The sequence below is a fragment of the Vicugna pacos genome, chromosome 1 (genome assembly GCF_048564905.1).
Source record: "Vicugna pacos chromosome 1, VicPac4, whole genome shotgun sequence".
Taxonomy (NCBI): Eukaryota; Metazoa; Chordata; class Mammalia; order Artiodactyla; family Camelidae; genus Vicugna; species Vicugna pacos.
Window position 1 is genome coordinate 72,937,423 of NC_132987.1, and position 17,043 is coordinate 72,954,465.

The 17,043-nt window shown below is 35.5% G+C and overlaps 1 protein-coding gene across 3 annotated transcripts in view; it reads right to left on the bottom strand.

Moving 5' to 3' along the window:
• GRAMD1C (GRAM domain containing 1C) overlaps window positions 1-17,043 on the bottom strand; it is an 87,117-nt gene that overhangs the window by 46,063 nt on the left and 24,011 nt on the right. For 2 of the 3 annotated variants that reach the window (XM_072965007.1, XM_072965000.1), the window contains 3 exons: window positions 8,201-8,304; window positions 7,526-7,621; window positions 1,893-1,973 (listed from right to left, as the gene is read on the bottom strand). In XM_072965007.1, coding sequence (XP_072821108.1) covers window positions 1,893-1,973; window positions 7,526-7,621; window positions 8,201-8,304 — 281 coding nt within the window. Of the gene's footprint in view, window positions 1-1,892; window positions 1,974-7,525; window positions 7,622-8,200; window positions 8,305-15,653; window positions 15,709-17,043 lie in introns of all 3 variants that reach the window. The other variant, XM_072965013.1, reaches the window with a different exon arrangement.

The window sequence follows — 17,043 nt, forward strand, 5'->3', positions numbered from 1 at the left end:
GTAGTTTTCTTGTGGGGTTCGTTGTCTGGTTTTGCTATCAAGGTAATACTGGTTTCATAGAGTGAGCTGGGAAGTGTTACCTCCTCTTTTGTTTTTTGGAATATTTTGTGAAGGACTGGTGTTAATTCTACTGTAACATATGGCAGAATTCACCAATGAAGCCAACTGGGCCTGTGCTTTTCTTTATAGGTAGATTTTTTTATTACTAGTTCAATCTCTTTCCTTGATATAGGTCTATTCAGATTTTCTATTTCTGCTTGAGTCACTTTCAATAGTTTGTGACTTTCTAGGCATTTGTCCATTTCACTTAGGCTAACTAATCTGTTGGCATGCAATTGCTCAGAGAATGAACCCTTTATTTTTGTAAGGTCAGTAGTAACGTTACCACTCTCACTTCTGGATGAAATCATTTTAATCTTCTTTTTTCTTGGTAAACTTAGCTAAAAGTTTGTCAATTTTGTTGATCTTTTCAAATAAAGAACTTTTGGTTATGTTGATTATCACTATTTTTTATCCATATTTCATTAATTTCTGTTCTAATTTTTATTATTTCCTTGCTTCTACTTGCTTGGAGCTTCGCCTCTCTCTTCTTTTCTAATTTCTTAAGGTGGAAAGTTAATTCGAGATCATTCTTCTTTTTTAATATAGGTGTTTATAGTTATAAACTCCCCACTAAGCACTGCTTTATCTGTATCTCATAAGTTTTGGTATGCTGGGGTTTTTTGCTTTCAGTTACCTCAAAGTATTTTCTAATTTCCCTTGTGATTTCTTCTTTCACCCCTTGGCTTTCTAGGAGTGTTCTGCTTTATATCCACTTTTTTTGTGTGAATTTCCCAAATTTACTTCTGTTACTGAATTCTAATGTCATTCCAGTGTGGTTAGAGAACATATTTTGTATTATTTCAATCCTTTCGAATTTATTAAGGCTTGTTTAATGACGTAGTATATGGCCTCTGTTCTGGAGAATGTTCCGTGTACACTTGAGAAGGATGTATATTCTGTTATGAGTGGAATGTCCCATAGATGTCTTTTATGTCTAGTTAGTTTATAGTGTTGTTCAGCTCCTCTGTTTCCTTGATCTTCTGTCTGGTTATTCTATACATCAGTGATAGTGGGGTACTGAAATCTCCCAACTAGTATTGTTGAACTGTCAATTCTTCTCTTCAGTTCTGTCAGTTTTTGTTCCATGAATCTTACAGTTCTCTTATTAGGTGCATGTAAGTGTACAATTGTTATGATTTCCAGGTGGACTGACCCTTTCATTACTACAAAATCTTCTTCCTTGTCTCTAGTAGTTTTTATCTTTCAGCCTATTTAGTCTGATATTACTATAGTTACTCCAGCTCTCTTTTGATCATTGTTTGCCTCGTGTATCTTTTTCCATCCTTTTACTTTCCATCAATTTCTATTTTACCTCTAAGGTGTTTCTTATAGACAGCATATAGTCAAATCATGTTTTTTTCATTCATTCTGCTTACCTCTGCCTTCTGCTTGAAGTGTTTAATCCACTTAGGTTTAACAATTTAATGTAATGTCTGCCATTTTGTAATTTGCTTTCTGTGTCTTAGGTCTTTTTGTCCCTCTATTTCTCCATTACTGCCTTCTTATGTGTTAAACAGATGTTTCTAGTGTGCCATTTTCATTCCCTTTATGTTTCTTTTACCATATTTTTAAAGTTATTTTCTGAGTGGTTACCCTGGGGGTTACAATTAACATCTTAACTTGTAACTATGGATTTTATGTTACTTCAAGTTTCTTGTTGGAATTTGAAGAGTCTAGTCAAAATTAACTCCATAAAAATAAAAAGGAGCTTTCAACTCACAAACACTGTTTAGGTACACATTGGGAGGTCGCTATTATAACAAGCACTCACCTCCGGTGTGAACACTTACCTTGTCTAATAGTACGTTCTGCCACAACCGAAAGATACTGAGGTAACTTCTATCCCTGGCACCAAAAGATGTAAAGAAAAACTGCAAAGACAAATAATACAACAATTTTAGCATCATGGAAAAAAAGGGGAAAGTATCTGTCACAAAGGTCTGCTGGCACTTGCTATGGTCAAAGTAAACTAGTAGGTCACCACTGCCTACTTCATATACTATTTTTGTTAAACTTTTTGTTACAACAGAAGAAAAACAGGTAATTGGTGCATGAACAAAGTATTTTTTAAATTGTGCCTTACACCAAATACAATTTTATCTATATTTACCAAGGAAAGGAGCTTGAAATGGGTAGCTATTTATGTTTATTGTAGTTTAACTATTAAAATCAATCTAAGTAAACTTCTGAAAAAATTAAAATTTTATTTATGCTGAACTTTGCAAAGATATGATATGGTGGTCATTTGAGTCAAATATACACAAACAATAAGAAAAAAAATACAAGTGGATTTCAGAGAGAGATTTTTTTTTAAGTATCCTAATTCAAAATTATATTATCTTCTAAAAAATCCAGAAATACCTAATCTCAACTGATTATAGATACAAAATCCTCATGTTAACACTAAACTTTGACTTAAATGTTGTAGAAGAAAAACAGCGTGTTTCAATTTTTAATCCCATGTTGGCTTTTAGCCCTATCTCTTCCTCTGCATATAACTGATTTTTGCAAAGTCACATCTTAAAATAGGCTTTTATGAGAAAATATGACAAGTGGCAGCATTAAATACAGTCTCTCAGTGTACCATCTCTTCTCATCCCCTAGTTAGTGACTTTTCAGATTGGTTATTTTTAGGAATGAGAAAGCCCAGTTCTATGTTTGATTTATTAAATAAAATGCCAAACAAAATTATATTTGGGGTATTTATACTTTTCATAGAAAGATTTTAAAGTAATAATTGCCAGTTAATAAATTGAAATCTTGTTTATATAATATTCTTCAAAAAGCAAAACTTTTGATAACAGGGGCCCATATATCTGGGAGCTCTTCCAAATATAATTGCATACGTAATACGGGATCTAAAGATCACTATTTACTATTTACTATTTCCTTTTCTTAGACCAAACTGTTTTGCTTTTTGTATTTTAATCACCTTACAACCTTGTATGTACATATACAGATAAGAAAAATGTCATAGTCTACCACTTTTCACCACGGTATTATGCTTACTAATTCCCTCTCCTTAAACTAAAGGCCTTGCTATCGACTTTATCCTCTCTGTACAGAATCACATTTTCAGCTCTTTAACACTCCCATCTTTCTGGGTAATCTATGTAAATTGCCATCTTATTTTATTCCTTGTTAGATACGTAATTTTAAAAATTTATTAATAAATCTTGATTCAATAATAAGCTTAGTTTGGAAGGAGTTCTGGATAATGACATCTCTAAGCCACTGGGGCACAGAATGTGTGTTAAAACCTAAGACAACTAAAAGTGCCCTGATTAACCTTCCTTTAATCACAGAGTACATGGAAGGGATAAATATTTAGTAGTGTAGACTTTTGTTCCCATGATGATGGAAAAAGAGATCACCGAATCAATATAGTGAGGTAATCCGGACCAGGGTCTCTGCAAATAAACTACCTGGGTTCCTGTGCCGGCTCTACCACTTAGTTCTATGACTTTGAGTCACTTTTCTTTGGTTTCCTCATCTACAAAATGAGAATAATTATACTAGCAATTTTTTGTGAGAATTGAGAAAATATATGTAAAAAACTTAATACAGTGTCTAGAACAAGTATGTTCAGCAAATCCTAGTTGTTATCATTACTGGAGTTAAAATGCTTGACCTTGAAATTCCATTACCTATATGAGAAAGAGACACATGTGAGCTTAAGAAAGCATGGTCAGACAGTTCAGTGCAGCACTGCTTGTAACAACAAAACAATGGAAATGAACTAACAGTCAAGGAAACTATGGTAAGTCCATCCTATGAAATACACTATATAGCACTTTAATAAACAGAGATGAGCCTATCCTATGTGCTAACCTGTGATGCCAAGAGATAATGTTACACTATTTTTTAAGAAAAGAGAACTGAAGAATAACACGTAAAACACAGCATTTACTTTAAAGACAAAGCAAAACTATATGCTTATGTAGATGCATACATACATGTAAGTACAAAGGAAGAAGGTCTGAAAGGTCTGAAAAGATACATACCAAACTGGTAACAGTATTTGCCTTTAAAAAAGCCATGTGATCAGGGATTACAGGCATGGAAGTAGGATGGTAGTTTTTGAATCGTTTAATGAATTGTTAGCAATGGATACATACGTCGACAAAAACTCAAATTAACTATCAAGCTAGAAAGAAAAGACAGAATTTTATTTGAGCCAAACTGAGAGTTATAACCCAGGAGACAGTCTCTCAGAAAGCTCTGAGGTCTGTTCCACTGGTCAAGCGTTAGAGATATGGTTAGACAAAGAATGATGTATCACATTAACAGGTTAACATTATAAATAAAGTTAATCAGAGATGTTTGTTCAGGTGTGCAAGTACAGAGCAAGCCTTTAGGTCTCTGCAACTCCCTGTACAGGGTGGAAAGAGAAATAGTAATCTTAAAATTACAGTGCTGACGTCTGAAGAATGGGACCATTCTTCTCAAAGGCTGGTTACATCCTCCTGCCTTGAGGAGGTCTGGTTAATGTGTAATGCAGGTGCACACCAGACACCGGGAAAGGCTTGTCCCAAATGGGTGTGTAGGTGGTTGTTATGTGTGTTTCAGTTCTGATTTAGTTTGACTGTCCTGCCATAAAGAAATTTATGATTCTTCCTCATCACGTATATTAATTGTAAAATTAAGAATGTTTATTTTAGGTCTTGTTCCCTTCCCTTCCACCTAGAAGAGGAGGCGAGGGGTGGGGAGGGGCAGAGGAGCTGCAGTAGCCCAAGGCAGGTTGTCAGAACCAGACAAAAATGAGAAGCGGTCCGCAGAGAAGGGCTGCCCTGTGTGGAGTGTCAGAGCCCAAGGAGTTAAGAATGGCTTCCACATATGGGGGCGATCTGGAGCACAGCATGAAAACAAGGACGGGGTGAGGGGCACAAGCCAGAGCCCAAGGAGGGCAACCATGGAATGGGGGAGCCTGGTGTGGATGTCCAAACCCAAGCACGCTGAGCAGTGTAGCCACGGACAGGGCGCCCACCAAGGCACATCAGAGCCAGAGCGGGCAAGGGCGACGCAGTGTGATGGAATCCATGAGGTGGATTTGTGCTGGGGAGTCAGAGCCCGAGCAGGGTGAGGAGGGCGGCTGCACACAGTGGCGGACCAGCACAGACTGTCAGAGCACAAGCAGAAGATGGAGGGCGTCCCCCTGGAGTGGTGACCTGTCGCAGGGTACAGGGAAAACAGGGAGGGTGCTCGGCAGGGGGTGTCACCCCAAGCAGGGTGAGTGGAGCTCTCACGGGGTGGGAGCACCTGTGTGGCGGAGGGATGGGAAGCAGCCTGACTCAAAGTGTCAGAAGACAAGCGTGGGGAAGGGGCGGAAGGGGAGGTGAAGATGGGTTAGTGATCAAAGAAGTAAACATATTAAGGATAAGAAGAGGCTGGTTTGTCTCAGTCAGAGAAGGGAGTTGCAAATACAAAAGGAAGAAAGCAAAAATGAACTCTGTGGTGTTGCACTGGAATTAGAGGTACTGGCATGAACTGGTGATTTGTCATAGACAGACAGGTAGATAGGTAAACACAGATGTGTAAGTGGGGATATATATGTGTGTGTATTATGTCTACGGGTGTGTAATTTATATATTCATTGTATATCCCCTTGTTCTGCCCATTAGAGGGTTCAAACAGTGACACCTCGATAGCAATGAACACACTGGCTTCTAAAAATCAGTCTCCCCTAAAAGAAACCAGGACTACTTGGAGAAATGGCTGATTCCAGGGCTGAGGCAGGGAAAGCCTATATAACATCTTATGCTAAAAATCAAGGAAATGTTCAAGCAATGCTGGGAATAGTCAAAAGGACACAAGAGCCAGCTTGAGGGAGCTCCCACTGACCAAATGTGGGACAATTTTAGTGTCAAAATAAAAAATAATAGCATTTATTCATTGAATAAAATAAGAAACTATGAAGTCATACTGATATAAGTAAGTGAATAAATTTAAAGTTTGATGAGGTATAGTATATTTACATAGTTTCAAAGTAGCTTACCACAAAACACTATTACAAAGGAAAACAGTCTAACTTTACAGTAGAATCTGAAGACAGCACCTCATTCAAGTGATTAAGGTGAGTATCACCAGTAATGGTAGAAATTAAATCATGTACCATCTAATGGGATGCAATGGAAAGAACAGAGCATCACTTCTGTGTTATTTCTGCGAAAATTGCATGACCTAAACTTAATCATAAGAAAAAAATCAAACACAATTGAGGGACATCCTACAAAATAACTGACCTGTAATCTTTAGAAGTGTTAAGGGCACAAAAGTCAAGGAAAGACTAAGAGACTAGCCCAAAATAAGGAAATTAAAGAACATGACAACCAAATGTAACATATATTTCCAAATCGATCTATCTGTTATAAGGGATATTACTGGGATAACCGAGGAAACTGAAGGGGGTTTGAGGATTGGATGGTGATAACCATCAATGGTAATTTCTTGAATTTGATGGTGATGTTGTGGTTATATAGGAGAATGTCGTTGTTGGAAGTACATGCTAGACTATCTGGAGTGATGTCTGGGATGATGAGGCATCAGAACATTATTGACCACTTATTCTCAAATGGTTCAGAGGAGAAGAGTTCTCTGTACTGTACCTGGAAGTGTAGGGATGAGATCGTTTAAAAATAAAACTGAAAGTTGAAAGCGCATGTGAAAGAAACTTTACAAGATTAAAATGTATCATTACAATGATTCAATCTCGATTGTGTTTCTCTCCCGACCCCTACTCTTTCCTCTTTGTCTCTTTCCTCTTTTCTCTTTCACTTCATTCCTTCCTTTCTTCTATCCGCCCTTCTCCTTAATTCCCTTCCATACTTTCCTGTTTTTCCTTCCTTCTTTATTTCTTTCTCATCATTATGCTTCTAATGTCACATACAAAGCCCTTACTAATTTTCCAGGTGGAGAGAGAAAGATTCTTCATGCCAAGAAATGATGGATATTGTAGTGGATAATAAAAAATGATGGCAGTTAAAGAAAATCGCCATTCTAAAAAAAGACTGTAATGATCCTGTGCTTATTTGTATGCTACCAAATCTCTGTTCACCAGAACCACTGGTTTTCATTAGTTTCTATTGTGCACATATTATTGACTCACCAACAATCACAGAATTATTAGGGTGTTTAGAAATAATAAGAATGTTCTGATAATGCTTACCCTATCCACCTCTAATAATGAAGAAATGAAAAAACCTGGGAGAAAGTGCTCTGTAAACTATAAAGTACAAAAAATGTTAGCTGTCATTTAAAGTTAATCACCAACCAAAAAGTACACAGAAATCTAGTATTAAATACAGTGTATCTCTATTAGATATTCCTAACTCCAACAATTGCCTATGTTCCCAACACTGATGACCAGTATGAGGCAGATTTTCTCCACATTATGTAATAAGGCAAAAGCAGAAACGTTTTTCACCTTTTCACCCTCTGTAACAATCTGGATAGCATTCGGGATGAGTCGAGCAGTTTTCTCCTTGGTCATGAAGGTTATGTTCTTTAAAGCGATAGAAATCTAAACACGTAACATAGAATGAAAAATTGCAAAATGCATTTCTCAGAAACATATACAACACAAAATATCAACACTACATCAATCTAATCCAGAGTATTCAGGCGAAAAACCTGAAGGAGTTAATAAGCACAGGCTTACATTCTCTGAGAAAAACAGTAAACAGACATCTTCCTTTCAGTAATTTCCTCCATCAGCTCCTATATCTAATATTAGGATACAGTGTGAGAAGACACGTGGGTGTTTATGTTCCACATTAACACATACACACAAATACACAAGCAAAATTCAGTCTGTCACATAAGACATGATTTTGGCAGCCAAAAGGGGGTATATTCAAGCTTTTTTCAACCTGAAATCTCTTTTCCCAACTATATTAAATGTGTACAAATGGAGCTCAGTGTGTTAAGAAATATATATTACGCACTTACACTACACATAAATATATTTGGATGTATACAAGTATAGATATATAAATACAAACTTGCTTTGAAATCTAATTACATTGTTTTTAAGAGGGCTGGATACATTTCTATCTATGCAATTATCGGTATCAGCAAATCAAGTGAAAATATGTCTTACTGTAGTTTCCCATCTGAAGATGTTGCTATGGAAACAAAGCCAGTTTTCTGAAAGGTATAGTCGTCCCTGAAGCAAAATGTCCCTCTGAAGAGCACAAGCATAATCTACATACACACAAAAAAAATAAGGAACAGGTTATTTACACATACCAAAAAAATCTGGCAACTTCGTAAATCTTACACTATTTTAACACATGGAAAGTCATCACGCTATTCATTAGCTAATTCATTCATTCATTCATTTATCCATATACTTCAGGCACCAAACACCAGATAACCATATATTTTGCTAGTTGCTAGGGTTACCAGAAATGGACCTCGCCCTCATGGAACACTGTCTAGAAGGGAAGGCATACAATAAAAAAAATACAAAAATAAGTATAATGATCAAAATGTGGACAAAGCTGAGACCATATAACAAGGGGTGTACAGGTATGAGGGATGAGGTAGGGAGAGAATATTCAGAAAAGTTCTCCAAAAATGTGATCTTTAAGCTGAGATCTAAAGATCAATAAAGGGTCAGCTGGACCATGCTGGGAAAGCATGTGCAAAGGCCCTGTGGTATGGGGGGGGCAGCACCTTTGAGCAACTATACGGAGACAGATCTCTCTCACTAGAGAAGCTGGAGAAGCTAGATCATATAAGGTTTCACAGGCCATGGCAGACTCTGGACTTTATGAAAAGCCATCAGTGAATTTTAAATGGAAGGGACATGGTCAGATGTAAATTATTAAAGACTACTTCATTCACACTGTGAGAATGACTTCAGATAAATCCATTGGAAATCCAGGGGGAAACGGATGATGACTCAGACCAGGAGAGGACAGTGCTAGAGAAAGAAGTAGTTAGATTCAGAGGTATTTAAGGGGTAGTACTGATGGGGAATTGGTAACTAATTAGATACTGGATAAGGGTAAAGGAAGGAGCAAGGATAACTCTAAAAATTGTATACATTTTAAGTTACTTTCAAATTTGATCCTCCCTACCTCAGCACAAGCATCCAGCAAAATCAAGAGTGCTCTGACAAATGCCAGTGCCTACCAACAAGTTAATACCATGCCTCTAAGATGAAGATCTGGCTCTGCGGCTAATGTAAACAGAATTGCTAAATTACTGGTAATACAAGATATAAAGAGCTGCTATGAGGAGATTTAGGCTAACAGAAAATTTTTAAACTATATAAAATGATTAGCAATTTTAGGAAAAAGTTATTGTGGTTATGAACTTCAAAATATTTAAATGTGGTCATGTTAAATTTCTAAGCAAATACTAAAAATTGAGCAAAGGAATTCAGTCTTTCACAATGCCTCCTTCAGCAAAATAAAACTGAGATGCCACCAAACAAACAAACAAAAAAATCCTAGTAAATAATTGAGCAAATTGAGTTACCCATTTACTAGTATGTATCTCTAAAACAGGGGTTAGGCTAAAGGTCACTTGAGGTATCCTGAAATTTTTGTCTAAATCACTGAAACATTTTATTAATTAGATGCTTCTCAACCATCGGATCAGAAATACTTGGCAGAAGCTAGGCCCTTTCCCCAGAGTTTCTGATTAAATATGTCTGGGCTCAGACAAAGAGTCTGCCGTTATAGCAAGGTCCCAGGTGACGCCGAAGTTGCAAGTCTGTGGACCACACTTGGAGAACCACTGCACTATTTTACATTAACTCTATTCACAGCCACACTAACTAACTGGATTATTTCAACTGAAGACTATTTGATATAGATTGACAGACTTTTCTCAGTAGTTTTTTAAAAACAGTCTCCCTAAAACAGGTGTGTTTTGTTGCGGTGTACTTATACCTCTCTAAAATTGATTTTTTGTAAAATGGCTTCCTAGCAATATGTCCTAAGCAAAAAGTGGAAATTTTTTTTAAAAAGCAGAAGGATTTTACTTTTTTTTTTGCTCCCAATTTCCCTACAAATAAACAAACATGCGCCACAATAATAATCAGCACTTCAGAAGGCAACATTCTACCTGACTTGAGTCATATTAACGGTCTGATTCATCTACAATGGAATAAGAAAATAACGTGTGTCAAAAATTGTTTTATGGATTTTATAACTCTATTATTGGTGGTTGGAAAGTTAGGATTACATTAAGAAAATTAACCAAGCAACATACGTCACTTTAATGTGTGTGTTAACATCAACTCACAAGTTATCACATGATCAACTTCAGCACAACTGAATAGCTCCAACCCTTAAAGATTTACTTTAATAACTATAACAAAGAATACACTGGAAATATGTAAGTGTTCTGGAATACAGATGGAGTGAATCAGCACTATATACTTCCTCAGTAAGCTCGCACAGTAAGTAGTATACACATATTTAAATGAACAAGATGCACTATTCAGTTTTACAGAAGAACTTAGGCATATCTACATACGGGAAATGACAATGAATTAAGAGAATATGTTTTTTTAAACAATCACGTCAGGAAATACATATCCCAAAGTATTCTTTCCTAGCAGCAATCATCTTTGGTAGCCCAATGAAGCTGATACAGCTTAAGAAAGACTCTTTGCAAGAACATTTTTAGGACTGCTTTGAGATTTAGTACACAAAATACAAAAGATAATCATTCTCATTTTTTATACCTGATGTTGATTTTTTTCCTTTGCTTTTTACCCGAGAAAACTGTAAAGGTAAATACAAATTGAAAAAGAAAAAACTTAATTTTCCGTGGTGAAAAGAGAAAAAGACTCTCCTCCTCTCTTAGAGTATTTTCTCTAGAAAACTTATAAATTCTTCCTCTGCACCTTTGAGATGTAAATCTCTTTAAAAGCAAAAGAAGCCTCCTGCCAATTTTATAACACAGGTAAGTTTTCTCCAGGACCTGGGAGCCATCTCTTTCAAATGTAAACATCAGGAAAGATACGACCCATTTCTGTCAGTGGGTAGGAACCTAACTTCTGAGGGCACCTGGCTCCAAGTTGCAAAACTAACTTGCACCATTAAGATGTGAGTTTTTTTTTCCTTCGGATAAAGTCAATTAGCTAACACAGTCGCCCCAATTACCTGGTGAATTTAAGATGAACTGATGTGACATATGGTGCTGTCAAGTCCTCTTTCTTGAGGACTAGTTATCATTTATCGTTAGAACATATGTAATGGGTTGTATCCACCTGCCTATATAAAAGGGAAAGATTTCTTTCCGCCTTTACAGTCTCTTGCAGATCCCCTGTGATGCACATCACATTCTAAATTAATGTTTATTCAATAATAAAGCAAAGTGTTTTCTTTCTCTTTTACTTTTGTTAGAGGGGTTTTCTGGGTTGGTAGGATATTTTGTTTTTAATTATATTTCCCCAACACAACGTTTCCCAGCATGAAAATCTAGGCTCTTCACTCATTTAATCAGAGAAATTAAAAAATGTTTTGAGCAATAACATCACTGAAGTAAGCATCTGTTCCTTCCAAGGTGAATACATTCAAAACGATAAACATATTTAGAAGTGTAAACACTTATTTTAGTACAAAAGTAGTACATAGACCTTCTTGATGAAGTTGACATGGGTTTACTTCCCCTCCTTCTCCAAAATTCCTTTGAAATGACAGGGAAGACATATAAAAGAGATTCAATTCATAACAATGCTGAGGGGTGGGTATAAGAACGGTACATAAGCCAACTAGCAGTTCTAATACATTCTTAGAAGACAGAAAGTTGATACTAATGGATACACCAAACAGAAAGCCTCAGCTCAAAAAACATACCAGAGAAGTCTGCAGTAGAGACAACAGCCACCCTTCCCTATGCCACTGCAGAGATTCCACACTTAGAATCAGCAGGTACAAAGAGGGCTGGTTAGACCAGGGACAGGTATCGGGTACCTGACCGGTGAGCTCCATGTGGGAGAGTCAGCCACACTCACGTCCTCCAGCAAGGTGGAGTTCCTATAGCTTTGCAGCCTCAGCATCATTTGGTGTTGTCAGTTGTTTTCGTTTTTAATTTTAGCAGTTCTATTAGGTATGTCATTTATTTAACCGTGCTTTTAATTTGCATTTCCCTGTGACAAATGATAGTGCGCAATTTTTCATACACTTATTTGCCACCCATATATCTCCTCTGGTCAAGTGTCTGCCCATTTTTTACTAGATTGTTTGTGTTCTTACTATTAACTTTTAAGAACAGTTTCTATTCTGGATAGAAGTGGGGTTTGTTTTTTTTTTCAAATCAGATAACAACTATTTTCTCCTCGTTTGTGGCTTGCTATTTTCACTCTTTATACAGCATCTTTTGCATAGCAGAAGATTTTAATTTTCATAAAGTGCAATTTATCAGTTTTTTCTTGTATGAATCATGCTTTTGGTGCTGCATATAAAAAGTCACTATCAAATCCAAGGGCACAGAGATTTTCTCTAGAAAAACCCAGATGTTTTCTTGTAGAAGTTCTACAGTTTTATGTTTTATATTTATTCATGTAAATGATCCATTCTGAGGTAATTTCTGTATGAAGTGTGAAGTAAACATCAAGGTTCATTTTTCTGCATATGGACATCTAATTTGTTCTAGCACCATTTGTTGAAAAAACTAAATCTTCTCCATTGAATTGCCTTTGTTGCACCTTTGTCAAAAATCAGTTCACAGTATTTGTATGATTTTATATCTGGGCTTTTTTCTGTTCCATTGATCTAAATGTCTATCCTTTGGCAAATCGCAGACTGTCTTGATTACTGTAGCTTCATAGTAAGTCTTGAAATTGAGTAATGTGTGTCTTTCAGCTTTGTTCTTCTTTTTCAGAATTGTTTTGGCTATTTTAATTCCTTTGCTTTTCCATATAAATTTTAGAATCAGTCTGTTCCCTCATCCACGAAAAAGCTTGCTGGGATTTTTCACTTGAGAGAATTAAGACCTTAACAATATTGAGTCTTCCAATCTAAAAACATTTATTTAGACTTCCAATATCAATGCGTTACAGTTGTCAGCATATAGAGCCTGCGTATTTGTTAGATTTATACTTAAGTACTTCTATTATTGGGAGGTTCTGATGTAAACTGCATATTTTTAATTCCAATTGCTCATCACTCGTATAAATGAATATGATTCTCTTTTACCCTCAAATGATCTTCAATCCTGAGACGTGACTAAACTCACTCATTAAATCTAGAACTTTTTTTGTAGATTATCTGAGATTTTCTACATGAATAATCATGTCTATTTCCAATAAAGTTAGTTCTTTCCCCTATTTTTCTAATCTGTATATGCCTTTTATTTCTTTTCAAGTGTATTGCACTTACTGCACTTACGACATCTAGTATGATGCTGAGCAAGAGGAGTGAGAGAGTACATCTTTGCCTTGTTTCTAATTTAAGGTGCAAGGCATCCACTCGTTCATTATTAGGTAAGCTGTCAGATGTAGCTTTCTCATAGTTAATTCTAAGGAGGTTGAAGAAGTTCTATCCCTAACTTGCTGAGAGTTTAATTATGAATGAATGTTGAATTTCATAAAATACTTTCTCTGCATCTATTGAGATGATCATGTGGTTTTTCTTTTTTCTTTTTTTTAACTGAGTTATAGTCATTTTACAATGTTGTGTCAAATTCCAGTGTAGAACACAATTTTTCAGTTATACGTGAACATACATATATTCCTTGTCACATTTTTTTTTTCGCTGTGAGCTACACGTGGTTTTTCAGTTAGTCTGTTAAGATGATAAGTTACATTGATTGATTTTTTTTTTGGTTTGTGTGTGTGTGTGTGTTGCACTAGTCTGGCATTCCTGGAATGAACCTCACTTGGTCATGAACCACAATTCTTTTAATAAACTGCTGAATTTCAATGGCTAATATTTTGTTTCAGCTTTTCATTTCTATGTTCATGACAGCTATTGGTCTTTCCTTCCTTGGAATGTTTTTGTCTGGTTTGGGGATTTTCCTAATACTAGTCTCATAAAATGAGTTGGGAAGTGATCCTTCTTATTTTTGGAAGGGAAGATAATAGTTTTTCCATAATCGTTGATAGAATTCACCACAGACATTATCCAGGCCCAGAGGTTTGTTTTCCTTTCTTTCTTTCTTTTTCTTTTTCTTTTTTGGAAGGTTTTTAAGCTACAGATTCAACTTCTTTAATTCAGGCTATCTGTTTCTTCTTAGGTTAGGTTTGGTGGTTTGTATTTTTTAAGGAATTAGTCCATTTTATCTGTTGCCAGCCATAAAAAAGCTACAGACTAAAGGGAACTTGATGAAAGATGAGGGGTGAGAGGATATTTAAAATATATGAAAGACCACATAAGTCAGCTTTACTCCAAGGTCATTGGAATACCATCCATGAAGGGTTTTGATCTGATCAGATCTGCACTGTAGAAAAACCTCTACAGCTGCAATACCGAATACACTAAAGGCATGGAAGGCTAGGGCAGAGATCAGTTAAAGGCTGCTGTAGCATATACTAAATTTTATTTCCAGATAATATTTTATATACATAAAATATGTATATTTTTAGTTGTCTTGGCAACTCAAACTCAACATGTTCCAAATTAAAATACTTGTCTTCCTCCAAGATGTTACATCTTCCTTTGTACTACTTCTGTATCTTGTTAAAACTGCTCATGTCACCCTGAATCTTAGTGATTTTTTTATATGTCTGCTCTCCCACCAGACTGCAAGTTCTTCAGAAACAGCATGTGTCTGGCACATAATGAGTGCTAATAAATGTTTATTGAACTAAGTTATAAGGTACAATATTGTGGATCTGAAATAACACTGAGTTGTTTTAATAAATGAAAGGTTTAAGTTAGGACACTCTGTTTCAGAAGACAGTGATCCAATATATGGTTAAAGCTAAGAACTTAAAGGCACTTGTACAGAATGATCCCAATATTATATTTTAATTTTATAGGTGTGTGTGTCATTGACATTATTTCTGAATAATTCAATTATAAGTGGCTTTGGATTTCTACTTTGTAAATGTTGATATTTTCCAAGTTTTACACAATGAACAAGTTTATTATAACAGTGAGGGAAAAATATAAAATGTAAATTTTTGAAAACATATATACACACTAAAAGATGTTCAGAAATTTGCCTATAAAATATTAAACAAAATTACACATAGGTAGTAGGATCACCAATGATTCTCAATGTTTTATTTATATTTTTCTATATGGCTTTAATGCTTTATCATGAGTATGTATCACTGTATCATCTGATTAATTTTTTTTAAGAAAGCAGTGAATTTAATATATTTCATAAAGTTTTCCATGAAAAGTAATTGATTTCAAGTGACAAACTGGCAAGAAACATTTGCAATACACATGAAAACACATATTTTTTAGCATCTAACAAGCTATTACAAATTAAGAAAAAAAAATAGCCACTAGGAAAAAAATGGGTAAAGTTTATGAAGAGAAAGTTTCACAGAAAAAGAAATACAAATGGTTTATAGATAGATATTCAACCTCGCTCATAATTAAAGAATTGCATATTTAAATGCCATTTCTACCTACCAAATTTTGCCAAAGCGAAGTCCCTGTGGTGTGGCACAACAGGAAGTCACCTATGCTGTTGATGAGAATGAATATTGGTGTAGCCTTTTTGAAGGACAATTTGGCAATAGTGTAAACCTTTTAAATGCTCATTACCTTTTTATCACAATTCCACTTCATGTAATTTATCCTACAATACATGTGGCACATATGTGCCAAAACAAATAGATGAGAAGTTTCAGTGTAACACCAGTAGTAATAGTGAAAGACAGGAATCAATCAAAATGTCCATCAGCAGGGGATTTGTTAAACAAATTATGGTACAAAATTCATTCAGCTGACTACTAGGCAGCCATTAAAAGAGTGAACTAGATCCATAAGTAGTGCTAATAGAAAGAGCTCTAAACAAGATTGAAAACAGTAAGAAGAGTGTGCACCTGTTTAAGTTCTGTTAGGAATATATGTACATTCTCCTTGTTATACGTGCAGAAAATTCTGGAAATATATATAAGAACGTGCTAAAAGTGGCTACTACTCAAGACGAAGGTCAGAGTGGTCTTGGTTAGAAGGGCCATGCACTTTTCACCATACACTCTAATGCCATATTTGAACATTTTCTCATGAGACTATTACTACCCAATGTTTTTAAAAGTTGTTTTAATTCATTACTATGATATTTAAAGAACTGAACTCTCTACAAATTCAGTTACACCAAACTGAATATTGACCAACAGCACCAGAAATTTGAGAAACTCCCATGAATAAATGGTTTAAATGAAGTATACACTAAAACTAAAACCTTGTTCTGCATTTTGATTGTAAAGAGTCTATATTATACTTATATGCAAAATAAAGCACTTCTGTAAGAACTATGACTAAGTTTTCCTCTTAAAGCTTATTTCAAAAAAACTACCTGAAAGATTACATGAGAAATGATAAAGCCTTAAAAATTTATAAAAAATGCTCTATAACCGTAAAGGAGCACCTTTTTCTGAGGAAAGGTAATATATATTACACATCAAATTTAAAATTTCCCCATAAAACCGTATGAAATAAGCACCAGAAGAAACTGACAAATAATTTCCTCTTAGGTCCTAGTGATTACAGTTGACCCTTGAATAACGTGGGTTTGAATTGTGCAGGCCCACATATATGTGGACTTTTCAAAAATAATAAATACTCCAGTACTACACAATCTGTGATTGGTTGAATCTGTGGATGTGGAACCACAGACACAGAGGGACAGTGGATATGGAGGGCTGACTGTAAGTTATACACTGATTTTTGACTCTGCAGAGTCAGCACTCCTAATCCTCTCAATGTTCAAGGGTCAACTGTACTTAGTATTTCAGAAATCACTCCTCCTCAAATTACAACTCAGTTTTACATTGCCTAATTACAAATAACAAGA